General features: G+C 37.0%; 1 protein-coding gene and 1 non-coding gene across 2 annotated transcripts; both read left to right on the top strand.

The window, feature by feature from the left end:
* Positions 1-197: 197 nt before the first annotated feature.
* Positions 198-27,883, top strand: CYP19A1 (cytochrome P450 family 19 subfamily A member 1). Its single transcript, XM_069097503.1, has 9 exons — positions 198-375; positions 3,542-3,692; positions 13,175-13,329; positions 15,537-15,713; positions 17,642-17,756; positions 22,097-22,211; positions 24,980-25,142; positions 25,686-25,927; positions 26,880-27,883. The coding sequence occupies exons 1-9, from the start codon at positions 231-233 to the stop codon at positions 27,123-27,125; spliced, it is 1,509 nt and encodes a 502-aa protein (XP_068953604.1). The 5' UTR covers positions 198-230; the 3' UTR covers positions 27,126-27,883.
* Positions 19,427-19,532, top strand: LOC138169671 (U6 spliceosomal RNA). The gene has a single exon (XR_011170425.1). It is a non-coding gene; the product is annotated as a U6 spliceosomal RNA (small nuclear RNA).
* Positions 27,884-27,940: the final 57 nt, after the last annotated feature.

The following is a 27,940-nucleotide window of genomic DNA, read 5'->3' as shown; positions in this document are numbered from 1 at the left end:
CAAGGAGTCTAACTTCTAATTGCTTGTTTTGACTTGTAACCACAAATTTGTCTTGTCTAAGTGTCCAATCATATTATAAATCAAAGCTTGCATTTGGAGGGGCTATCTGTACTATAGGGTACTTTGCAGGGGGAATGTGAGTTGTAGCTTAAAGTTATATTGGACTTCTCTGTGATTTCTGCCATTCTGTAGGTTTTTAAACAGTATTCCCTGAAAGCAAGAAAGAAAAGATGATCCTGGATATGCTCAACCCAATGCATTACAACCTCACCGGCATGGTACCTGAGGCAATGCCAGCTGCTACTATGCCCATCCTCCTCCTCACCTGCTTTCTCCTCATGGTTTGGAGTTATGAAGACACTTCCTTAATACCAGGTAAAACAGAGGTGAAAAATATTTCTTTTTCTTGCTTAGCAGAAAGTTTATTTGGGCGTTGGGGCAACAGAATTGGAGAAAATCTTGCACAGTAATGTAAAGGCAGAATAAAAGGCCACTGGCATGGTGTGAAACCTATAGCCAGGGTTCTGGTGAACTGTAGAATTGATCTTCTAGATAATCCAAGTCAAATTTTTGTTTTTAAGCCAGTTTGTCAGAACCCCTAAAATCCATCTAGCCCTTTAAAACCATCTATATAAATGCCTCAGTTCTATACTTCACTTTCTTTCCTAAGGTACACTTGGCAAGAAAATCCTCTTAAACTGAGGCTTGAGATGAGGTAGAGTGAGGGGATGTTGGAAATTGAATTCCAACTCTTTTTTTTTTAATGACAGCTTTCATTTCATTCCACTTTTTCTTAGCAGGTGAACTCTGGACAGCCTTCAGCAGCTCTTTCAATTTTCCCTCCCACTTTGCCTCCAATCTCCCTCCTTCTTTTCCCTCTACCCTATTCTTTTTCTCCTCTCCTCTTTCTCAAAAAGGGTGGTCAGGCTTAGTGGTCAAGACTGGATGGGTGCTGGGATAGAAATGGGAAGGAAGGAATTGTCTCCATTCCTTTCATTTCCCATCTTAAGTTCTGCTGTAAACCACCACAATGAAATCCATAGGGAGAGAAAACTAGAAAATTGAGATTATTATCCAGATTTTGCAAGTCACAAGACCTACAAAGCTGTTGTTTTGGGGATTGCCTAAATGATTTGCTGTAAGTATTTATATTTTTAGTTTTTAGCTAAAGCTTCTCATGGCAGGACTCTTGAAACATGTCAAATATTGTCTGTAATTGTGGTTCATAGGCATGTTTATTAGGCTTTTGAAAGTCTGGTCTGCACAGCCAGAGATAACTAGGCAAGTTATGGTAGAACAAAATGCCTAGCCTTGGCAGAGTAGCTAAATAATTATGGAATATTTTCCCCTGAATTATCCAAATAATTGCCTGGCTCTCCATTTGCCTCAGCCTGGTACTTTGGGCTAGTTTAACAGCTGATTTTGGCAAGAGCACAATGTGATCAGGTGACATAAAGTTGACCATTAGAGTGGGCAAAAAATCTTAATCAGCTTTCTGATATTTCTGTGTGACTGTCAGTGAGTAAATTAAACCTCATTGGGATTATTAGTTTCACATAAATTCCTAGCTCTTTACTTGGTTTGCTGAATTAAACTATGGCTTTTATTAGCTGTATTTCTCCATTTTAAAAATTTTAAGTGTTTTTTGTTTCTAAGTAAATATTAGGGTTATGTTGACACAATGCCAAATATTAGGATGAAAAGTGAAAATTTTAGGATTTCTGTCATTTCTTTTCATATCTCCAGGTGTTACCAAATTACATAGGTTGAAACATCCAGTATTTGAATGGATTTTTGGTTTCATCCAGATGCTTAGCACCATATAAGAACAGCCTAAAATGATTCCCTAAAGTGTAAAATGCATGGAAATCTTAACCTCTTAGGACATGTGCATAAATCTAATTATAAAAATACTTAAGAATTTGTTGTTGTTCGTGTTACAAAATAATTACCTCTGCAAAAACTGATGAAAACTGATTGGTCAATCCTTTGTTAGAACTGTGTGGGATGGTTTAAATATAAAAGTTGGTTGCTGAGTTGAAAGACTTGTGCTATTATTAAAAAAAATCTTCTACAGGAAAACAACCATATGTTGTATTCTTATTTTTAAAATCCACATATGCCTATGTGTGTGCCCATATGTGTGTATGTGTGTATAATGATAATTTGGTTTCTTTGTTTTTTATCTGATATAAAATGATAGCCATCTTCTTAGGAGTTAGAAGAAAAGCTGCCTTTGTGGCTACTCTAACCTAGCCATTGTAAAACTAAGTATTGATAGTAATTTGGTGAATTAAAAACTAGAGAACCAGTTCAGATAATTTAGATCAAAGTTTATATTATCAAGATTGTAAAAAAAAAAAAATCAAACAGAATCAGACAACCTGGATTCTAATTCCAGGTCTGCCACCAGCTAGCTATCTGACCTTAGGCAGGGACCTTTACATTTCAGGGCCTCCATTTTCTCACTTGCTACATGAAGGGGTAAGACTAGATGATCATCAACTTCAAAATTTTATGATTCTATGATTGTACATTTAATTCTATAAACCTAAAGTTTACAGGCTGTTGAGGGAAAGGATCTTCTCATTAAATGTAATGTAATTGACAGTTTGAGTTTAAAAGGAAGAAAATTAGAAAGGTTATTTATAATAAAACCACAAAACTATCTCAAATTTAAAAAAAAAACCTTTTGCCACAACCAGTTAAATTCAGATCACTTCTTTTGGTGCTTTGAAATAAGCGGTATATAAATTTTTTCATCAGTATGATGAATTAAGTGCCTTTGCAATTCTCTGGATATGTTTGCATAAAGCAATGTGAAGTGGGGAACTGAGTCAATTATTTGAATTCAAAACATCGGTTCTTTGGGGAAGGGGATGGGGGAATGGATTGTTGGGCCCAGATTATCCAAATTGGCTGGCCTTGATCAGGTATTAGATAATTGTTCAATTCTTTGGCCCACTTTGTTTAGACTAAAGTTCTCCTTTACCAATGAAGCAGTATTTAAAAGTGAAGCTATATGTTTTGATAGACATTATTATCATTATAAAGTTGTAGGACTCACTTGATCTGTCAGTTTAATAATCTGTAAAATGGTTACTCCAAAATGACGATTCAGTTTAATCTTGACTCAGTCACTTTTTTTTTACACAAAAGACAGATTTGGAGCATTATTAGACAATTCAAATGGTTTAACTATATTTCTTTCACTAAGATTCCTGTGTTTGTTACCTGATCAGCTGACAGACAAAATTATCCAAAATGAGAAATCAATCTACCCCCAGTTCATTTAGGCTTTAGTAGGACTAATATTAAATTGAATTACTTCATCTGCTAATTATCTCTTATTTATTAAAGGAAAAAATTCTTCAAAGTAATACTGCTTAAATTAAATTAAATTTTAATTTAATTTAATTTCCATGGAAACTCAAGAATTTACATTAGAATTCAGATTTAAAAGAATTTGTATGATATAAAAACAGCATCTGGTTTTTAATGTGAGCTAAGATAGTGATTATATTTTGAATATTTTTTCTAGGTCCTGGTTACTGTATGGGAATTGGACCCCTTCTTTCACATGGAAGATTTCTGTGGATGGGAATAGGCAGTGCCTGTAACTATTACAATAAGATGTACGGTGAATTTATGAGAGTATGGATTGGTGGAGAGGAGACACTCATTATAAGCAAGTAAATATTTTTAATCTTTTAAGAAATAACATTAGAAAGTTTTAATTTGGGCTTTTTATTATAAATAATAATTATTTCATTATTTTAAGATGTTTTCTATGATTGTGTAATTACAAGCAAAGTAAGGTACATGGTTGATCAGTTTACCTGATAAAATTGAACAGTATAGACACACTGAATAATTTAGGTTTTACTCAAATTGAGACATTTATAGGTAAAACAGTTGGAAAGTTGAATTATTCTCTTAACAAATCTTGACAGAGGATTTGTAAATATATAATAAAGGTATTAATGAGAGTTTAAAAGCCAATTTTAAAAGCCGAATTAACAGTACTGTTGGATTATAACAAAAAGAAATCTGGCTGGTCCGGTTTGCTTGAGGGAATAGCTTATGTATTTCCAGTTCTGTACTACTCTGTTCTGCCAAATGGACAAATCACAGAAAAACAAGCCAATTGCATTTTACAGCTCATGTTGCTTATGTGGAAAACAGGATTGTACATGATCCACCTGATGGGTAGAAGAAAGCAATTTCTGAATAAATCTTGAAAAAATAAATTACCAAGAAAAAAAGTTTTGAGGGACTGAATTGTCCAAATTGCCTTTCTAATGCTGGTCTAATTTTGGCTGTGATATGGCTCAAAATAAATTATGTGATTTTAGGCTACATTAAGAGAGGCACAGTGTTCTTCTTGACCCCAGAAAGCAGAGCTAGAAACAATGGAAGTTGCAAAAAAGTAGATTTAGGCTATCTTTAAGGAAAATTTTCTTAACAATGGAAACTATCCAAAGTAGAATGGGTCACTCTCTAGTAGATAAATGGTCAAAGGATATGGACAGTTTTCAAAAAATTGCAAAGTATAAATGGTCATATGGAAATGTGCTCCAAGTCACTAATAATGAGGGAGAGGCAAATTTTTAAAGGCTAAGGTTTTACTACATAGAAAGCAGCAGTAAAAAACATGGGGGAAAGGTGAGAACGTGGATAGAGCATTAGGGCCTAGAGTTAGAAAGACCTGAGTTCAAATTTGTCTTCAGACACTAGCTGTATGACAATAGGCAAATTACTTAGCTTCTGTCTGCCCCGGTTTCCTCATCTGTAAAATGTTGCTGTGTTGAGAGAGCTGTGAAGTGGTCCAGCCTTTCTAGATTTCATTATAGAATTAAACAAACAAAATGTCTTTGACCCAACAATACTCTTATTGGACATGAACCCTCAAAGAAATCAAAGGCAAAAATGATTGAATATATTCATAGCAGTATTCTTTGTGGTAGCAAAGAAGTGGAAACAAAGTGGGTGACCATCACTAGGGTATGGCTGAAAAAATCATGATGTATGAATGTAATTTAATATTGTTGTGTAGTATGAAAGTACGAATGAGGAATTTAGAAAAACATGGGAACATTTGTGTGCGTGTATGTGTGTGTGTGACTATGATGATGTACATGGAAAGATCACTCAAAGGAAGATGATCCTGGATAATAGGAAAACCAAGGAAAGTTCTATAAAAGATAAAAATGAAATTTATTTCCTCCTTGGGGGGCAGGGGATGGGGAGGAAAGACTACCAGGGAAGAATATTATATTGCAGAATATTATCAGACCTGATCTCTATTATCAGATGCTTTTGCTTAGTTGTTTTTCTTTGTCTCTATAGAAGGTTCAATTTGAAGAGGTAGGCTGGTAAATGAATGTGACATAAAAAACAAAAATCAGCATAGATGGAGAACTGGAAGGGAACTTGCACATCATCTACCCTAAGAGTTCTTAATTTGAAGTCTATATACTTTTTTAAAAAATATTTTGATAACTTTATTTCAATATAATTGGTTTTCTTTTTGTAATATGTTTTATGTATTTTAAAATTTTCATGGCAGCTAAGTGGCACAAGTCATTTAACTACTTCCTACCTCAGTTTCCTCCTCTATAAAATAGGGATAGTAATAGAACCTACCCCCCCCCCATAGTTGTTGTGAGGATAGATGAGAGAATACTTTAAAGCACTATATAAATGCTAGTTACTGTTATTATTATGCATTTTATATTATTAAATATTATTCTGAAAAGAGTAGTAGTTGTTTAACCTCCTACTGCCACAGCAACTAAGACTACCAGTTATAATGCAAGTATTGATCCCCATTTTTAGAGAGAATTTCTTATGCCCATGAAATCATAAGTCTGGTTAAAAAAAAGTAAGTAAAGCACTTTTGCAAGTTGTTTTACTTCAGGTCAAGACTATCAATTAATAAATTGTTGCTTAACTGTACTAAATAAGACCTTCATAGCCTAAAAGAATTACCAAATGCTAGAGCTAGAATTTAGCTTATCTTCCTTGAACTAGTTATTTAGAGGAAAACTGGGGAGGGGGTGGAATTAATATCCAGATGTTTGAGATTGGTCTACAAGTATTTGACTATTTGGATTACTTTCTTTTATATTCAAGTGGTATTGTAGAGCTTCCATAAATGCCCGGTAGGTAATGTTTATATGATTTATGCAAATAGCCACCCTAACTCACCATAATAGTCAAAACATACAGTTTGAGTTTTGCCCCTTTTTTCTACCTTGGACAGCGTTCTTACCAACAAGTTGAAACTAATTTTCCATCTGAACCACTTAATTTAAAATCATTTAGAAAATCAGTATTTTGGCTACTTATGCAGCCAGCTGTTTTAAGAATTCCCCATTCACCATTTGTAATCTTGACTGTTAGATGAGGATACTTACTGTGACCTGCTCAAACTCCTGCCACTCACCATTTAGCCATTCTTTCCTGCTCAATGCCTGTCCTGTCCCATCTGGGCTTCTGTCTACCCAGACACCTTCTTTCCTCATCAAATAGGTGAAATGGTCCCATTAACTTCAGGATCTCTGACCTGAGTTGATAATATCTACCAAGTTCCCAAGGACTAGAGGAAGCTTGAGTCACAGTTCAAAGATGTATTGGTTGAACCAACCACAAGGCTCTTTCATGGGAAGAGGATCTTTCTAAAAAGAAAGGTATCAGCTTCTCATTTTAGACTGCCTATGAGAGCTTCTAGCCAGGTAATTCTGGCTATCATATAATTACCTGCCATTCTGTATTACTCTGGAGAAGCTTTCTTACTAGACTCAATTGATGAGTTCAATCAAACTTTTAAGATGATTTAGTTAAAAATAGAGTTCTGGGGGAAGAGTAGACCCTAGAAAGTGATAGAATAAAGAAGTGTCTCTGAGGGAAGTATTAGCCCAGCAGCAGATTCAAGACCAAGCATTTACTCCCTGAATAGAGCTCTTCCTCTTCTAGGGTATTTATTGAAGCCAACTGCAGACAGCTCTACTTTTGGAAGGAAAGAACTTGCAGGCATCACAATTTTATTCCTTTTTAAAAAATATTTTGAGAAATAACTTATACACCATCACTAGGACAGTTCTATTAACAACAGCAAAGCCCTTCTTGTGTGACCTCAAACAAGTCACTTAACCCATCTGATACTCAATTTCCCCATCATTAAAGGGTGGAATCAGGACTAGATGACTATTCATGTTCTAAATCTATGCTCCTATGAATCTTAATGAAGCCAGGGAAGCTTATTCAAGCAGTGAGATCTCCACAGCCTCCTTGTCCCACCCCCATCTTTCCATTTCCCTCCTTGTCCTCTTTGCCCAAACTTTTCACATGCACGCTAAGTTACAATTAATTTAATTACTTCACAGGTATGCCACCCTGTTATTGAAGGCAAACTCTTCCTAGGGAGAAAGTATTTGTCTCAATTCCCTTATTTTCCTGCTGACTTTTCAAATCTTATCTAGAGCTGCCAGTAACTCTTGGAAAGACCCCCTTTTGACACTAGAAGGCTTTTTCTTTTTGTAAGAAAATTTTGTTAGTTTTTTTTCTCTCTTTTGAAAAATTTTAAGGTTACATGGAAGCTATGGTTAAACTAGGAGGGAATCAGTTACCCATTTCAGATTAGTCTCAACTTGTTATAGAGTTGATGCAGGAATAGAAGTATTTTCTGGAAACCCCTTCTGTCCTTACAGAAAAACAGATGTATCAAACGGTGACACTTAAGGCAGGCTCAGAATTGGTTTTGGATGACCTTAAATGGACCAGGTTGATGTGATCATTTATTGCTGTGAGTCTCCTTCCTCATCATATTGGAAATGTGTTGAGGCTGTAAAGAAATTATACTAATTCACAGGCTTTGTATATTATAAGGGCAGTGAAGAGGGCTGGGTGGGCAGAGAACTTAGGGATTGCTCAGTACCTCCTGGTGTGGAAATTTCCTCCACCAATGCAGATTGCAACTTGTCTATAACTCATTTAAGTCAGTACTTTGACTGAGGCCCTGGAAGGCTAAATAAAAAAGCAAGCATTTATTAAATGCTATGCCAAGTGCCTTACAAATATTTCCTCTCTTGTTCATAATAACCCTGGAGGGAAGACACTATTATCCCCATTTTACAGTTGGAAAATTGAGGCAGACTTGTAATTTACCCTGGAATACTCAGCTAGGAAGTGTGTGAGGCTGAATTTGAACTCAGGTCTTCCTAACTCCAGGCCCAGTGCTCTATCCTCTCTACTACCTAGCCGGCTAGGATAGGCAATACTTTTATAACACTTTAAGGTTTTCAAAGTGCTTTACAAATATTATCTCATTGTAGCCTCATAATAACCCTGGGAAATAGGTGCTATTATCCCTACATTACACTTGAAGAAACTGAAGTAGACAGAGGTTAAGTGACTTGCCCAGGGTTAGGTTACACAGTTTGTAAATATGGAAGGCTAGATTTGAGCTTAGGTCTTCCTGACTCCTGACCCCGCAGTCCATCCACTGTTCTACCTAGCTGCCTTACCCAAAGTTACACAAGTAGTTATTATCAGAGGCAGAATTTACATTCAAACCTTCCTGACTCCAAGTCTAACACTCTATTATATCATGTTGTCTTTCCAGAACAAGATCTTCATAGCAATCAAATTGTCAGATTATATAAAATCAATCAACTAACAAGTATTTATTAAGTTCCTACTCTGTGCCAGTCTCTGTGCAAGTGTTGGTGATACAAAGTCAAAAGCAAAGCAGTTCCTGACCTCAGGGGGCTTATATTCTAACAGAGTAGACAACATGTGTGTATTTATATATGTGTGTAGCTTATGGTAGGTAGTTAATAAATGTTTCTTAACTATGTATATACAGCATATGCTATGTATATGTTGACCATGTATATACTGACTGTTTATAAAGGTATATACAGTCCTGAGAGCTCTTAAAGTTGGGGGAATAAGAGAGAGAGCTCTTGAAGAAGGTAGCCCTTGAGCTGAGTCTCATAGGAAGCAGAGATTCCAAGAGGTGGAGGTAAGGAAGAGGAGTGGTTCAGGTATAGAGAACAACCAGTGCAAAGGCACAAGGCAGGACACAGAGTGTTGCGTGGGTGGACCTGGGGGAGGGGAAGATTGACCAATAGAACTAAACCACAGACGTGATCCCACCATGTTAAATGCTTTCAAGAACTTTGTCCGTGACATTGTTAGTTACTGGTCTTCTGTTCAGAGAAGTTCAATGTGTGTGCGTGTGTGTGTGTGTGGTGTGTGTATACAGCAGAAACTGATTATAAATAATAGATAGCGCCCTGTAAGGCATCTCAGGCACCATCTTATTTTATCCCCTCATTTACAGTGGAGGAAACCTAGGCCTGAGGGAGTTGAAGTGACAGTATGCATTAGAGGTAGTATTCAAATTCAGGTCTTCTGACCGCAGAGGCAGTGCATGCACTATGGTTTTTGCCAGTTCCTTTAGTAGAAAGAACATTGGATGTGAAGTTAGAAGACCACAGTCCAAATGTAGAATCCAGTGTTTACAACCCACGTGATCTTGGACAAGCTATTTCCCCAAACTGGGCTGCAGTGTCTTTAATTATAAAATAAATAGTCCAGATTGGACTCCTAAGGTAGAGCTCCAACTCCGAATCTGTAATTCTGCAATCCCTTTTTTGTTCTTGATTCTTAAGGTTGTTTCTGGCTCAGCATTTTTAAGATGTTAGCGCCCTCTATTGGACATTATTTTCAGGTAATAGCACAATTTACTGACTGAAGGAAACATGCAGATAACAACAAAAACAATTCTGACAGAGTTGTACTGAACAATTTAGTTTAAGCAGGTGCAAAAGTTACAGAGACATCTGCCAAAAAAAAGGTTACATATTCAGAAAGTGTCCTAAAATGTTCTTACTGTACTCTGTTCTATACCTTGCCTTTTTTTTTTTTTTGCCTTTCAGATTTTTTTTTAAGAGCATCACCAAATCTTTGCTATAATTATAAGTGATATTGGGGCAGATAGAAAGTAAACCCAGGATCTCTGATCTCTATGTTTTGAGGTGTCTAGATCCCATATAGGGTGGCTTTTCCCTCTGAGCCAACAGTTTTATACTATTTGCTGTATTGTCTACATTGAAGAAAGACCCTAGAATGAAATAGAAGAATTTTTTGTCATCCTTATTTGCTTGTGAAAGAGGAGAAAAAAACTTTACAAAACTCTGTATTGTTTAATGCATTAGGTTATTTGGGATGGAGGCAGGAAAATATTATCTTTAACCCTGAGTGCTTTGATTCAAAGATGGAATCTTGTTTCTGAAAGATTTTTGGTTCATTAGTATTTAGACTTCATGTTACCTGTGTCTTCAAATACTTGTTTTCCTTCATTTGTTCCGCTACTAATTCAAATGTTTATTAAATGAGGCATTTCAGTGTGGTTGATTAACCAGTATGAAATTGTTAAGGCTTAAAGCACATACTTAAATTAAGGCTTAGGCAAGTAACTGTATAATTTAGGTTAAAAAACAACTCTCAGTTTATGTTGTCAAACAAAAATGTGTCCATTTGTGTGAAGAGGGCTACTAAAAAGACATAAATAATATCTGTATACACTTGATCTAATGTTATTTAGCCCATCTCAGTCAGTTTCCTCATCTGTGAAATGGCAATAACATCTACATCATGCAATTGTGTTGAGGTTTAGACAAACTAATACATGTAAAGTGCTTTGCAAATCTCCGAGCATTATATACATGCTAGATATAATTATCAATATCATTATTATTAACATTGAAATTTGTGTTGTCCTAAGGGTAATGAATGTTGTGATAAGGATAAATTCTGTTTGTTTCTAATAATGCCCAGATAGGATAAGTTTCTCTACAGCCAAAATGATAATGGAGAACTGAAAAAAACATCTACCGTGTTTCCCTGATAATAAGACACTGTCTTATTAATTTTTTTTGGACAGAAAAACACCAGAGGGCTTATTTTCGGGATAGGTCTTATTATCGGGGAAACATGGTATATGTGAGATGGTGCTAAGGAATTAATTCATAGAGCATATGGCAAACACACACACATACACACACACTCTCCATTTTCACAAGATATGAATCACTACCTTCACTCTTCACTTTATTTTGGTCATGTAGAGCTGGCCATGCTCCAAGTCCCTTTGCTGTATCTCCAGTCCAGTGGAAGAAATCCCTGCTTTTCACTGACATTGATCAATCTCTGGTAATTCTTCTATAATCTTCCCCTGTGGCGGTTGGGGGAGTGGGCCAAATACTGGGTCTGCTAGATTGTTTAACCTGATTTGTGGCAGAGTTGTACCCTTGAGCACTCTGGGGATTTAGTCTTCATCCTTGGTAGAGATGTTAAGTATAGTAAGTGCTTAATAAATGTTTATTGATTGATTGGTTCAGTCAGAGCAGAGCTGTTACATGACAACAGATTGACTGACATCTTCCACAGAACCTTCTCAATCAATTTGTCAACAAATCAATGAGAATTTATTAACTTATTGTGTTCCAGGCACTGTACTGAGCCATGGGGATGTAAACACAAAGAATGAAACAATTCCTGCTCTCAAGGGGCTTACTTTTTAGAATGTCTCTGGCCCACAGTAATTGATTTTCACTCTCAATTTCTTCATCATGCAGGGAGTCAATCTAAGCACTGTTAGTTGGTGAAAGCTGGTACTTTGGATTTGGACAATAAGGGGACCACAGTGGTCTGCATAAAAAAAAAAAACTGACCTGAATTATCAACCTTGCTCTGTTTTATTTTTATTTTAACTTACTTTGCTACAACAGAATGATCATTCAAGTTCTCATTTCTGTAATGGACATGATCACCATTATCATGAACCACCTACTGCACTATAGGAGAATACTCTATAACCAATTGGGCACAATGGGAATCTTGGCACCTTGTCCTTGTCAAGCATAGCTCATGAGACAGTTCCTCCAGATGTAATTCTAACTCAGCTTGTGAGCCATCAGGCAGGCAAGTTGCCAAGGAAACAGGAAAAATTCCTTCAACCTTGAGAGGCTGAAATATGATGGCAACCACTGCAGCAATGGCAAAGGCCCCTCCTTCCCTCCTCTTACTTTCCACATATCTTTATCATTCTTTAAAATCTATCTCAAAACTGAACAGAAGTAAAAAAGCTTGACTAGAAACTATGAGTGGTGGATGGTAGTATTAGGGGGACAGCTTTTGGTAGAAGATTAAGACATTGAGGTCTTAACCACACCAGTGTCTGCTCACCATCTGTTTCACTCTTACAGAAGAATGGATAGAGCATCTTCTGGGTTGTCTTAGTACATGGATCTTCAATCTGTCAGAGAGCTTAAAGGGAGGCAGGACACCATCCTGTGCGTGGCAGGCAGCACTTTGGGAGTTTTGGTTTGGGGCTTTTTGTCCATTAAAATGTCCTGGGATAAGTTCAAGGCTCTTTTGCATTCCACCTATTGTTCTTTTCACCAAACTGCTCCCTCAACTCTTTACTTCTCTTCGTAGTTGTCTAGCATCAAAAAACATTTTCCTGGTGTGCTCTAAAAAAGCTAAAGAGCTATGATCCAGTGCTAGTTGCTGGGTATACAAATACACACACACACACACACACACAAACAGTTCTTACTCTCATTACTATTCTCTTAAAGGGAGATAATATGTACACATATAACTATTTACTGAATAAATGCATGATAATTAAATACGGAGTACTTAGGGAGAGAGGTCACTAGAAGCTGGAAGGGAACAAGAAGGGCTTGGTGTAGAAGATGGTATTTCAGCTCTGCCTTGAAGGAAGAGCAGGAATTCATGATGTGGAGGAAGGAAGGAATTCATTCCAGATACAGGTGACAGATAGTACAAAGTCAAAGAGATGGGAAATAGATGGCTGTAAATGAGGAAGAGAGAAAAAGCCAATTTGACTGAACCATAAAGTACAGGAAGTAAGTCAGAAAAGATGTGTTAGGGCTAGGTTGTGAAGTGTCAAACAGAGGAGTTTAAATTTTATCTCTGAGGCAATAGGGAGCCATTGAGGAGGGGAGTGGCATGGCCAGACTTGGGAAATGGAAAGCATATGAATAAGTCAGTTTATATTTGTAAGATTATTTATGTCAGTTAAAGAGCATTTCCTAATAATAAAAATTTTCTAAATTTTTTCCTTTCTTTTCAGGTCTTCAAGTATGTTTCATATAATGAAAAATAGCCACTATATTTCTAGGTTTGGAAGCAAACTTGGGTTACAGTGTATTGGAATGCATGAAAATGGTGTCATATTTAATAACAACCCAGCTCTCTGGAAAGTTATTCGACCTTTCTTTACAAAAGGTAATCAAGTTATTCTGGGCTTATATCCTTATTTTTTTCCCTCTGTGGATAAATTTTGATAATTCTACTCAATCCTGTTATTTTGTAGATTGAGGTGTCAATCTGAGTTTTAGTTTTCTCTTTGGATCAGAATGTCTCCTTCATGGGACAGAAGAAGAGAAAGTCTCTGCATGTTTGGTTAGTTCAATCTAGAACTGTTCATCACTAAAAAGTTTTCTCTATACAATGCCAAACAACAGACTTGATCAAGTTGATCAGATGTTTTGAAAATGATAGAATGATGAATAGATATCATAGAAGTCATAGAGCTGAGAGACATTATAAGTGACGTAATCTAACTTCCTCATATTACATATGACAAAACTGAGAAGTGAAGAGGTTAAGAGTTATGCCCCTTCTTGGTTCAAATCCCACATATGAGATATCTTGGTTGTGTGATTCTGGGCATGACATTGATCACCTCAATGACCCAGGCAAATGTTTAAGACTACAAGTTTCAAAGAAGGTGTTCCTATGCACTGGGAGGAGAAGTTCCATATCAAGAGCTGCCAATATCTGTGAAATCATAGACATGCTCCCTTCCCTGCAAAAACCTCAACCATGGCAGTCAGCACCTAAGTCCATGCCTAGGAACTCCCACTCCAGTGCTCATGCCACTGGGCCACATAAGGTTTCAGAGTAAACTGAGGTATTCTGAGTATACTTTGCTTTGAGGTAAATATTGAAGAAAAGAGGTATGCCTTGGTATAACTCATTCCCCAGTGCCTCTGGCCAAGACATAATACTGTTCTAGATAGAACATAGATCGTGCTTGTATGATTATTTTCACATTCAGATGATGTTCAGGTATAACTAGAATGTACTGTGCCAAATAGCCGTCTCCCTTTTAGCTAAACTATATAGTAGACAAGACCCCATTTGCATAGCTTCTAGAATAGGAGAAAAGTGTGCAAGTGTCAAAAAAGCCCTCACCCAGATGTTCATCCTCATGGCTACTGAATTATGAAACTACTACAGCTATCCTGAAGACAGCCCTGTCTTCTTCCAGATCTGATACATGTTGGGGAAAATGAATCTTTGGTGACTACACTGATCTAAGTGAATGCACAGACTCTAGAAGGGAAGAATATATTTCTTGTATTTTCTTTATGAGTATTTATAATAATTACCCCCTCCCCCTGCACCAGCATCATCCAAGTCAAAAAGGATCAAAGGATCATAGATTTAGAGTTGTAGGAGCTATTAGAAGTCACCTAATCCAATGTCTTCATTTTCAAGATGAGGAAACTGAGGCCTAGAAACTCTAAGTGGTTTGCCTAAAGCCATATCTATGATAAGTGACAGCGGGGATTTTCAAACCCAGGTCTCTGATTCCAAATTCAATGATCTTTGCTCAGACTTATTGAGCAGTTAGCCTTCACCAACAACTTTCCTAGCTCTAAAGAGGTAATAGGATTTTAAGTTAATTATCCGGCTCCCTTTGGCATCTTTATCTTAGACCTTCAAGAAGCCCAAGAGATGCATAGATTGTATATAGATTGTCCATCAAACTGGACCCCACCTGTCTTTGAGATCAAGTAAATTCACATTGCCTATTGAAATTAAACTGATAAAACAGACTGTTTTTAAGTGATCACTAAGAGTTAGCAGCATTTCTTGATGAAATTGTCTTTCATCCCTCAAAGCAAAAGTTTCATGGTTATTCTCTTGCCCCAGCAGAATATTCATTTGTGGCAGTTTGGTAGTCTATCAGCTATCTGGGTATGTCTTCTGTAGTGATAGTGAAGTGAAGCTGAGGGAGTGTTTCAGGAAACTGGGCCAAAATTATTGCTTCTGAGAAATTTTTACCCTGGAACATCCTAGACTCTAGATATCTATCTACATTGATAGAATGCACCATTTCCTTGCTCCTCTCTTAACTTCCTTCTGTCTGTGTTAATCCAGCCTTTTGGAGCAAATGCTAAGCGTTCCACTTAAATCCGTATCTGCCTCTCACCACTGTTTGTAAGTGAGACAAAAGTTTGTCTTAAACAGTATTTCAAGTTCTTTAACACGCAGGCAAAACCCCTAGAATGTTAGATGTGCTCAAGCCATTTAGTAACTGGGGGTCTTTAGTTCTACTTCTGGACTGTGGACGTCACCTGACTGAATTATTTTGATTTCAATTCCAGCTTACTGACTGTTTTATATATATATGTGCCTTTTAGCTTTATCTGGGCCAGGCCTTGTGCGGATGGTGGCTGTTTGTGTTAACTCAACTGTAATTCATCTGGATAAACTGGAGGATGACACCAATGAATTGGGTTATGTCAATGTGCTGAACCTCATGAGACGCATTATGTTGGATACCTCCAATGTCCTCTTCTTAGGCATCCCTCTAGATGGTACTGAAAATCTTGTTCTTGTCATATTACATTTTGTCCTTTTATCGATCAGAGAGCCAGATTCCTCCCGCTGCAAGGAGAAGGGAGAGATAGGAGAAGACTCCTGTATTTGTGTCCTGCAACTGATTGTATGTTTAACTGATCTCATGGGTTTTGTTTCTCCAAGTGTGTGTGTTTTGCTTCCCATATGACTGTGAGTTCTTGTAGGACAGGAACTATGTCTTCTATTTATTTTATGTCTCTATTGAGGCCTGGAATATTGCTCTATACATAGCAGAAATTCAATTCATATGGTTAACAAACTGGTACTATTTTGATCAAAGGCTAAAAACAAACAAATGAGTTGAGTTTGTTAGTTGGGACAGCCTGCTGCCCAGCAAGTTGAATTTTTATATACCTCCAACTATTATTATGGGGTTGTATATGTGCAAAATACCTACTCCCCCATCCTCCTCTAAAATATATAAAAACTATATCTATATGATATGAAGTGGAGAGTAGCTTACATTTATGTAGCAAATGACATTTCAGAATGATGGGGGTGAGAGTCTCACTGTACTCTACCCTTTGTGTACCACGTCCAAACTATTATGTCCAGTGTATGACACCACATTTTAGAAAGGATATTGACAAGTCAGAGCATGTGCATATGTGCAAGTAGCCAAAATGGTAAGGGGGTTCAAACCTCTCTCACAAGGGGAACATTTGGAGGAACTGAGGATGTTTAGTCTTGGAGAGAGAAGAAGGGGGAGAAATAGGATAATAGTTATTTGAAAACATTGAAGAGGTGTAATATAGAAAAAGGAATTACACTTGTGCTGCTTTGTACCAAGAGGTCAGAACCAGACCAGTGAAATTTACAGGGAAGGAGATTTCAACAAAAGCTTCTTAGTAATTAGAGCTGATCCTGTGTGAAAAGAGCTGTCTCAGGTTCTCTCTCACTGGAGACCTTGAGAGCAGAGTCAGATGATCACCTGCTGGAGATGATCCAGAAGGGATTGAGCTATGGATAGAGGCTGGGCTGGATGGCCTCTTAAGATTCTGTCCACCTCTCAGAGTCTGAATTCTATATGACATTCTTCCATCCAAATCTCCCTTAGACAGGGAATACCATGCCCAGTTTGGCTATGCTATATAGAAGTTACCTAATTCTAAATAGCCTTAGATCTCATAAGTACCTTATAATTAATTCAGATAAAAGCTTCATTTTGTAGAGGATATTTAAAAGGAAATGAAGCATTGTCAGTTATCCCATGAATGTAGACAGCCTAAATAATGCCAGATGGATTATTTACATTCCTTTGTCTACTCAGGTAATTCACCAAATAATCACCAACTCCACATTTCAGTCTGTGTTGAAGAGGCCTGGTGTAATTTAAGAAAAATATTTTTTTTTCTCCATGTTATTGTGTAATTTGGGCTGTGTAGATATGGCTACTTTGTGGTTGTGTTAACCCAACAGCATCAAGTGAAGTGAAGGTTTTGCAGTTTTCCAATAGCAGAAGGAATAGTGACTCTGCCCCTCCTATTCTTAGGTACCATTCCTGGGACTTTGCCTCCTATAACTACTGATTTCCATTCTTCTCCTAGAGAATAGCATGGGTTTGAATTGTGTGGCCATGGAGGCTTGTCCTATAGTGTATATGAGACTCTGTTCTGTGTCAACAAAACCCAAAGTGGAGGAACTAGCAATTATCTTTTGGCCAATGCAGAGACATAGATAGGTGAACTGAATAATTGAAAGCCTGAATCGTGTAGTGCTTCTTATTTGGTTAAAATTCCTGTTGAAATTGATATCGCTTTGTCTAAAAGAGAATCACAGGTGGCTAGGAGCCTGCTATTTGAAAGTCTTTGGGGAATAACTGTTTTCAAAGTAGTCTTCTTTGACTCACATATCACCTAAACTGGTTTCTGATTTTTATTTTCAGAAAATGCCATTGTGGTCAAAATACAAAGCTATTTTGATGCTTGGCAAGCTCTCCTTCTCAAACCAGACATCTTCTTTAAAATATCTTGGCTATACAAGAAGTATGAAAAGTCTGTGTAAGTAATACTAACATTGAAAATTTGGGAAAAAGTCAGATTTCTTCCTTTCTAACTTTGCTTTGCCTTTCTAATAGGTTTGAGACCTGTGCTATAAGCATGTTATATCATTTTAGCTATCTTAGGCTGGATCACAAAGCAAAGGAGAAATGTTCTTGATGGGTGTTTTTGATACAGAACTATATGATTTGTGTGCTCTGGAGTCTGGAGCTAGAACACTGTTGTTTTGCTGTAGAGGAAGGTTGACTGATCCCATTTCTGTCATTTAGTGATAACTCTTTTTTGTCTAAAGCAGGGGTTCATAATGTTTTTTGTCATGGACTCCTTTTGCAGTCTTCTGAAGCCTATGGTCCCCTTGCCAGAATAAAAAAAATAAAATACATAGAATTAAAAAGGAAACCAATTATATTGAAATAAAGTCATCATCAAAAGATAAGGAACTCAAATCATAAATATCACAATCTGTGGACCATAGGTCTACAACCCCTGTGCTAGACTACCACTTTTTTAACTCTCAAAAATGGAGCCACAGAGTCAAGTTCTGTTACTTCAGAAGTAATTTTCGTTAACCCAACTTATTTGTAACATTTGTAATATTACAAATTTGGGAATTTGTAATATTTTTTTTTGTAAGCAATTGGGCTTAAGTAACTTGCTCAAGGTTACATGGCCAGGTATTTCTGAGTGGGTGCTAAGTGTCTGAGCCCGGATTCGATCCCCAGGTCGTCCCGACACTGGAGCCGGTGGTCTTACTTGCTGTGCTACCTGGCCGCCCCTGTAATATTCTTTAAGGCTGAAATAGTTCAGGTTAAAAGAAAATGACTGAAACTATAAACAAAATCATGTGACTATCTCTGAAGAAAATATTACGTGTGTGTGTGTTTAGGTGGCTTTTGGCAGGACTTGAAGATATCAATAAATTGCATATAGTTAGCAGTTTTGATCATGGCCTATCACTTACACTGGCCTAGCCCATTGGAAAGTTGACCAGTTACATATCACAGGCTATCTGACACATACTCAGATGAGAGAAAAAGCATCCAACTTATGGATTAATTGAAAATTGGAGGTTGAAGAAATACATAGATAGGAAGGAAGCAAGCAAACATTTTTGAACCTTACTATGTGCCAGGCACTGTGTTAAGTATTAAATTTTATCTCATTTGTTCCTCACAACTCTGTGAGATAGGTGCTGTCATTATTCCCATTTTGCAGATGAAGAAGCTGAGGCAGGTAGAGGTTAAGTGACTTACCCAGTATCACACAGCTAGTAAGTATCTGAGGCTGGTTTTGAACTCAGGTTTTCATGATTCCAGGCCTAGCACTCTATCCACAGCACCACCTAGCTGCCTCATATAGAGTAAACCAAAATGGTATTTGAGAAAAATAACTACTATTTTTTTTTTGGAAGGATTTACATTTTGAAATGGGAATCTTTATTGGCATGGGATTTAGAGCATTCCCAACAAAAGAATGTGATAGCTATATTAGGAGAAGCTGAGAAGTTGCCTGTTTTCTCCATTTTATTCCCAATTTCACATGGGAAATCTATATTCTATTTCAGACCAAAAAACCCCACAAGCTTACAAAATGTTTTCTTAATTTTTTTTTTTTTTTACCATTTCATACTCTTCATTAGGAATAATTTTTTAACTATTCCTGTATTCGGTATTCTCTTCAGAAGAATAGATACTAATATTGGAACAATACAGAAAAGATTTAGCATGGCCCCTGAAAAAGGGTGACAGGCAATTTTATGAAACATTCCATACTTTAAAGTTTGTAATAAAAAAAATTCCTAAACTTAAATAAAGATCTTTTAGATGTTAAGAGAAACAGAGACAGACAAAGACAGAAGCTTTCTCCTGAGCTCCAGCCTTGCATCACCAGTTCCTATTAAACATTTCAAACTAGATGTCCTATATAAGCATCTGTCCAAAGCAGAACTTATTATCTTTTCTCCCCTTTCCCTCCTAGTCCATATATCTTCCTAATTTCCCTCTTTTTGTCAAGAGCTGAGGCAGTTCCCCAAGCTCTCAACCTCATTGAATTGTCCTTGACTTTTCACTGCAACTGACCACATGTATCCAGACAGTAGCCAAATCTTATTTTTTCTCTCTCTCAAACATCTCTTACAATTGACCTCTTCTCTACTCACATGGAGCTCCCATGCAAGTTCCCAAAACCTCTTGTTGGCTATTATAGTAGCCTCCTAATTTTTCTATTTGCCTCAGTTCTCTCCCACTCCTATCTATCCTCCATTCAGCTGCTCAAGTAATTTCCCTAAGGTGCAAGTTGGAGCATGTCATTTTCCTAATTAATCATCTTGATTGACTCCCTGTTACCTCTAGGATCAAATATTAACTACTCTATAGTTTCACAATATGGTCCTATCCTTTCAGCCATATTATATCTGCATTAGTCTTCTGCACAAACATTGCAGTCCAGTCAAATTGGCCTACTTTACTGCTTCTCAGTCATGGAACTCCATGCCCTTCTGCCTTTGTACTGGTTATCCTGCCTGAAATGTACCCCTTCTTTCCTCTGCCTTCTTGAATTCCTAGCTCTCTTCAAGGCTCAGCACAAGTGCTACTTTCTAACTGAAGTTTTTTCTGATCACCCCAAATGCTAGTGCCTTCCAAAAAAATACTTGTTTTTTTTCATACTTACCACATTTACCAACACCTGATTTTATAAGTATGATTTACCCAAAGATGATTGCATCTTGAAGGTAGATAGATCCAGAAAGGCTATTTACATTTAATTTAGTTCAGCAATTCGTTTTATAGATGATAAAACTAAGGCAAAGAGAAGTTATAGGACCTACCCAAGGGTATATATTTATGTCATTAGTGGCAAAAATAAGACTGGTACCTAGGTCTCTTAAATCTTGGTCTAGTCCTCATTTTACTATATCACCATGAATATATACACACACACATATATATACACATTGTATATATGTATAACATACATGTCCATATATATGTGCACACATAAACGTGTGTGTAGTATATATGTGTATGTGGCAGCTAGGTGGTTCCGTGGATAAAGTGCTGGGCCAGGAGTCTGTCCTGACTTTAAAGCTGACCTCAGACACTTCCTGGCTGTGTGATCCTAGGCAAGTCACTTAATCCTATTTGCCTCAGTTTCCTCATCTGTAAAATGAGCTGGAGAAGGAAATGGCAAAGCACTCCAGTATCTTTGCCAAAAAAAACCCAAATGGGGTCATGAAGAGTCAGACACAATTGAAAAATTATCGAACAACAACAAATTATGTATGTGTGTATTTCTCTACCTCTATTATGTGTAATTTACTCACTCCTCCAGCATAGACCCAATCTCTCTATGGACTACCACTAGAGAGCCTTCAAGAGTGACTGTGGATAAAAAATTTAATCATCCACCATCTAATCTGCTGAAGAGCACCTTCAGCTAAGGTGCCCTTCATGTAATAGATGTACATTCTGTTACTTGTCCTGCACTTAAAACCTTTCCAAAATATGCTCCACTGGTGTAGCCATTGAGAATCCAGAACCACTTTCTTATGCAGTATATGGGCAAGAATGTGTGTTTGTAGACTATATATTGGGGGGAGGAAGGGCTGTGTATTCACCCACATGCATATACCTATACCTATATAAACATTTTTTGCCTGTCATGTATATATGTGTGTTATATAGTGTATGTGTATGTTGTGTGTTCATATATACACACATATACACGTGTGTATTGTGTACATATGCATCTACATACTGATAATGTTGCTCTAGGCCAGAAGTGTGTTACCTTGAGAGTTGAGTGGCAAAACCCTCCCAAGAAAAGTTGAAACCAGATTACAATGGGAAATACAATGGCCCATTTCTATTTTAGTTTGACAGCATTGCTTTAGGGATTTCTCTAAGACTATACATATGAAAACAAAACATATATATATACATATACATATACATGTGTATACATACATATATAATGTATGTGTATATATGTTAACTTCATGAATGATAGATCATAGCAGTCATATACACATATACAAACATATGTGTTAATATTCAGGGTGTCCCCAAAGTCTTAGTGAAATTTTAAGCAATTAAAGTTTCACTAAGACATTTGGGTCACCCTGTATATAGCTTTAGCATATCAAAGTCTCAATTGACCCTGATTATCTGTTGTAAAATGAAAATATGTGTAATTCAAATATATTTGTAAAATTTCAATATCACTTACTTATTGATACAAATGGTTTTAATCAAGATTGAACACCTTTAAACAAATGGCAGATGTATTGCCTAGAACTATGATGAACCATGGTAGATTAATTTTATTTATTTTCATTTCAGCAAGGATTTGAAGGATGCCCTAGAAATTTTAATAGAGGAAAAAAGACACAGACTTTCTACAGATGATAAACTGGAAAACTGTATGGATTTTGCTTCGCAATTGATTTTTGCCCAGGTACAGTCAACAATTTAGCATAGAAATGGGCTCTTAGGCTTGCTTGTATTACTTGTGTCTACTTAGCAAAAGTGAAATGATGGATAGAGTAATTATCCTACAAGTTTGTTAGAAAGAGGCTGATGATCGATATAATTCAAGATAAAATATTTTTTTCTTTGATACATTTTTTTTTAGTCTAAATTATCCAGATAACTGTAAGAACCCTACATTTTGGTAAACAACTACCTTAATATGATGACTAATTTTCTTTGTAGAATATATATGTGTATAGAGAAATATGTTTCTATGTATGTATATATATGTGTGTGTGTGTTTGCATAGGTATATATATACACACATACAAGCAAAAAGTTATGAACTTTAGAGGTGGTCTTACTGGAAATTCTTGACCCTGTACTAGCCTCTTTTCAAATCAAATTTCAAAATGCCTTGTCCCCTAGCTGGTTCAAGTTTCCGTGTTTCTATAAAAAAGTAATGAAGGCACAGGTAGTGCAAGCCGATTTAAACCTATTCAACAACTAGGCTGAAAAAATTCATTGTTTGGTTCTTCAGAAATATTTCTTTTTCTAAACAAATATTGCTCTAGAATAACCATTTGGATAATTTTCACAGCTGCAGTCTAATTTCTAATGCAGGTTATATGACAGAATTGGGCTCTATTGGCCAGAAAAAAAAAATGAAAATCTGATTGTCTGTTAATATAACCAGCAAGGCTTAATGGTAAGATGTAGGTGTGAAAAGCTGTCATAAAGAAGTAGGGTTTCAAGGGGCATCCAGGTGGCTCAGCGAATAAGAGCACCGGCTCCAGTGTTGGGATGACCTGGGGATCAAATCCGGGCTCAGATACTCAGCACCACACCCAGAAATAACTGGCTGTGTAAACTTGAGCAAGTTACTTAACCCCTATTGCTTAAAAAAAAAAAAAAGAAGTAGGGTTTCAGTGGTGGTCATGAGAATGTTTAAAACAAGACATTGTTGAAATTTTGTTCCATCATCAGGGCATTTATGCCATTAGTAAAATGTGCCCTGTGAGTGCATAGCTCTCTTCAGAGGATAATACTATATATTTGATTGACTTGGCTTTGGGGATAAGTTATTTGATGTAAACATAGCATAACTGGGGAGCATACTCCAGAAACTGAGTAAGGTAGAGCCCTAAGGACTACACCCCTGTTCCTTCCTACCTTATCTCCATTGACCAAACTCTCTTTTAGGGCCTTGCATAACATTCCTAGTCCCATATATTTAACATAGACTTGAGGCATCCATGCTGATTAGAGAATTCATTCTACAGTTTACTCAATCTTCATTAAATATGCACTAACTAGATCAACATTTACATAATAGTTTGTCTCACTTGGGGCTTCTAAGGCTAGAATTAGCCATATCCGAGAAGGCCAAAGCATTCATAATAAGATCTAAATATATAGGTAGAGCCATATTTTTAGTATTATCCTGGGAAGAGAGTGGAGAGGAGCTTGGTTAAACAAAGATTAAAAGACAGAAGAAAGGTACAAATTTAAAGAAGTGTCTTTTATGGAATGATACAAGTCTTATCTACTAAGAAAAAACTGAGTTCAAGCTTTTTATTTCTTTTTAAATTTTGGAGATAAAGGAACTTTTTATCTGGACTGACATCCAAGATCATGAGGCAATAGCTATACAATGCCTTAAAAACTGGATATTTCATTTAACCAGCTGTGTCTTATACACTATGCCAAATATTTCACTGGACTGCTTCTCATCGAATTGGCCCAACTGAATGTATGCTCTATCATTATCTAGATATAATCTGAAACCAGGCTAAATGTATGATAAATCCGTAGAGGGCAAACTTTCCCAGTTGGTGCATCTGTGTGCACCTGTGTGTGTGTACATATGAGTGTGAGTATGTGCATGTGAACATGGCGGGGGGGAGTGTAGAATGTGTTTAACAGGATTATAAATCTAGAGGGGAAGGGACCTGAGAGTCTATTAGGCCAATACCCTCACTTTACTGATGAAGAAACTGGGGCCTAGAGAAGCTAAGGGACTTAAGTTATTACAAAGGTAATAATGCAATAGAAGCAAGGTCAGAACTTAAGTAATTTGTTTCCAGAACCATTGTGTTTTTCTCTCATATTAGATGGTAAGATCTGAAAACACTGTGTTCAATAATCTGGTTACCTTCTACTTACCCCTAAAAGCCAAGTTTGGAGGTATACTACAATTGTTACCTGTGACCCTGTTCCCAACCACCATCAAGACATGTTTTGTAGTGGGAGTTGAAGAGCCGTCAGTAAAAAATCCCACACCCTCTGGCATTGGTCCCCTTGGTGATGCTACATACCCTCACCCTCTATAACACATGCAGTAGAGTGTCCCTTTCCTGCATGCTCTCAGGTGTACACATGCACGTGTGCATACACACACACACACCCCTCTTCCATTTCAGGATTGAAAATATGATTGTGTTGTTACCATACCAAACAAAAGAAAGCCTGACCCTTAAACTAGATATTCAGATATCTGAATAACACCAAATAGCCAGGTATTTGGAAGTAACAGGCTAGATGGCTGGATTTTTTAGTTCGTATCCAAATTCTCAGCTTTCTGTAGGTATTTATTACTGTTTAATTACAATGAGAACATGGATTTCCTTGTTTTCTAAACCATTCCCAGATGCTTTACAGATTCTTGTTCTGAATGCTAAACCTCACTTTACTTTCCTCAGCACTTTGATATTTACTGTCATTTTTTTTAAAAAACCTCTTTGCATTTTCCAGGGGCGTGGAGACTTGACAGGTGAGAATGTGAACCAATGCATCCTGGAAATGTTGATTGCGGCCCCTGACACTCTCTCTGTCTCTGTGTACTTCATGTTATTGCTGATTGCAAAGCACCCAAAGGTGGAAGAAGCAGTAATAAATGAAATTCAGACTGTTATTGGTAAGGATCATAAAAGAAAGCCTCAGTTAAGTCAGTGGCGCTCAAAAACAATTTGGTCAGAGGGTCCCCTTCTTATAGCTGAAAAAACTTGAAGTTTAAACATAAGATTTAAATAACTTGTCCAGAGAGCAAAGTAGTAAAATGATCTTTTTGCCACTTTATGATCAAATCCTTTAGAGAATATTTTGGGATACTGAAACTTAGTTTCTTTCGCCAGATGGAATGAAATTTGTGGATGCTAAAAAGCAACCATATTAGAGTTACCAACTGTAAAGTGAATGGCATGTAAAATAGGAAGGCCAAATGTCCACAAGATTTAAGAATAAGACAGGCACCTCTCTTTTTGATAGGTTACATTTTTCTAATGGAACCAATGTCCCCTGGAATCTAGGTTTTAGATACAATGAATTGGTAATATAAACTTTTAAAATTATTTAACTAAACCCTTCAAAACTGATCTTTGTAACTGTAATAGCTCAAGTGCATATACTGTAATGAAGATAACATTAACTTCCTTTATTCTTTTTTGTAATATTCCTACAGGTGAGAGAGACATTAAGATCGGTGATGTGCAAAATTTAAAAGTGGTTGAAAGTTTCATTTATGAGAGCATGAGATACCAACCTGTTGTGGACTTGGTGATGCGCAAGGCTTTGCAAGATGATGTGATTGATGGTTATCCAGTGAAAAGGGGAACTAACATTATCTTGAATATTGGAAGGATGCATAGACTTGAGTTTTTCCCCAAACCGAATGAATTTACTCTTGAAAACTTTGCAAAGAATGTAAGATAATCTGCCTTGGGCATTTAAGAACCTAAAATGTATCTCTCCTTTCAGTGTAAAATTGAAAAAAATTAAAATGAGTATATATTTTTACCCTGAATAAAAGTCACCCTTTTTGACTCCTTTCCTCACAAGAAATGCACATTTTCCCCTTCTTTGGAGTAGAGGCTAATCTGCCCTATTCTTACAACCCACCCCAAACAAGCAACCTTTTTACACATTAGAGAAGGGAAGGGGAATGGAGGAGTGGAGAAGAGGAAAACAAGGGTTTGTTAAGCCCCTGCTACAGACCAGGTACTGTGCTGAGTATTTTACAAATATTTCATTTGACCCTCACACAAATCCCAGGAGGTAGGTACTATTATTATCCCTATTTTACAGTTGAGAAAACTGAGGCAGACAGAGGTTAAGTGCCCTTCCCAAGGTCACATAACTAGCAAACATCTGAGACCTGGTTTGAACTCAGCTCTTCCTGATGCCAGGCCCAGTGTTCTCTGCGCTATGGTGCCACCTAGGCAGTATAATACTATGGAAAGAGAACTGGAGTGGAAGAAAGGGATCCCGGTTTATAACTTAGCCCTGTTGCTTACTAATATTCCACACCCCACCCATGGCTCTGGACAAGTCATTTAGTCTCTCTGAGGCTCAGTTTCCTTTTCTGTAAAAACGAGATTAGACTAGATCTGATGTGTCAAACTCACTGCCCAGAAAATCTCCTAAGTATTGCTGCAATCAGATTAAAAATGCAGTTGGGGAATATTTAACAAAATAAATGAAAAAACAATACAACATAGATAATGTGAATTTGTAGTTTGGAGTTTGACAACATTAGACTGAGATGAGCTCCAAGCTCCCTCCTAACTCTCTGTATCAGACCAACCAAATGTTTTAGTGTTAGATAAATGCCACTTGCCTTTCATATACTTGTCTAATTGTCTGTCTGCTCTCACAGGTTCCTCAGCGTTATTTTCAGCCATTTGGCTTTGGCCCCCGGGGCTGTGCAGGAAAATACATTGCCATGGTAATGATGAAAGTCATCCTTGTTACACTGCTGAGGAGATTCCGCGTGCAGACATTGACAGGATGTTGTCTTGAACGCATTCAGAAAAAAAATAACTTGTCTTTGCATCCCGATGAGAATAGGGACTTTCTGGGAATGATTTTTATTCCAAGAAATACAGAAAAATGCCAAGAATAATAAAGATGATTATTTAGCATCTTCTTGAGAACATTCTTCATCTGTGGTTCATCTGACAAACATCCACCCTTCCCAGGTAGTATCATTCTTATGATGAATATTTAGCTATCTGTAATGTTTTGCAGGCCCAGGACTTACAAATTGTCAGCAAATTGGAATTCTGTCATCTTCAAACCAGGATAACAGACTATGGAAAAAAGACAATATTTTTATTTAGGGTGAAAAATGTTAACAGAGAAAAATGGTAGCCTTTTTAAAGGACCCAATTACACAAATGTACTTTGGGAAGGATAGACCCCCAGTAAATCTCAATTCTGAATTGTTATGGGATCTCTGGTGACCTATCTTTAAGAGCATTTGAATGGCTATTGCAGAATGAATTGGACAACTCAAGCAACTGTCTAGGTGATTTGGACAAAGAAATCTGTTGTGGACAAAAAAGGATTTGGGCATGAGTCATCCAGCTTTTGCTGCACAGATTAAACTTAACAGGCAAATGCTCAAAAATGGCTTTGTGAGGGGCGGCCAGGTGGCTCAGCGAGTAAGAGCACCGGCTCCAGTGTCGGGATGATCTGGATCAAATCCAGGCTCAGATACTAAGCACCACACCCAGAAATAACTGGCCATATAACCTTGAGCAAGTTACTTAACCCCGATTGCTTTTAAAAAAATGGCTTTGTGTATATACAACCACAAACTATACAGAGTTAACTCTTGATTATCCATTGTAGAAGGTCAATCAGCTATGGGGCGGGGGGGAGATCACATTACATTCTAAAGTTAAATATGAAGACTTTTAAAAATGTCTAAATCTT

This window comes from Petaurus breviceps, unplaced genomic scaffold (genome assembly GCF_028583685.1).
Source record: "Petaurus breviceps papuanus isolate PSGF00001 unplaced genomic scaffold, PetGlider_PUasm1.0 37, whole genome shotgun sequence".
Classification (NCBI taxonomy): Eukaryota; Metazoa; Chordata; class Mammalia; order Diprotodontia; family Petauridae; genus Petaurus; species Petaurus breviceps.
This window is presented reverse-complemented; position numbering and strand designations above follow the sequence as displayed.

What these genes read in the sequence shown, in the direction of transcription:
- CYP19A1 (XM_069097503.1), top strand. Translation starts at nt 231, where the DNA reads ATGATCCTGGATATGCTCAACCCAATGCATTACAACCTCACCGGCATG. An exon ending in CTTAGGCATCCCTCTAGATG is followed by an intron (nt 15,714 to 17,641) that starts GTACTGAAAATC and finishes TTTTATTTTCAG; the next exon opens with AAAATGCCATTGTGGTCAAA. An exon ending in TTGAAAACTTTGCAAAGAAT is followed by an intron (nt 25,928 to 26,879) that starts GTAAGATAATCT and finishes CTGCTCTCACAG; the next exon opens with GTTCCTCAGCGTTATTTTCA.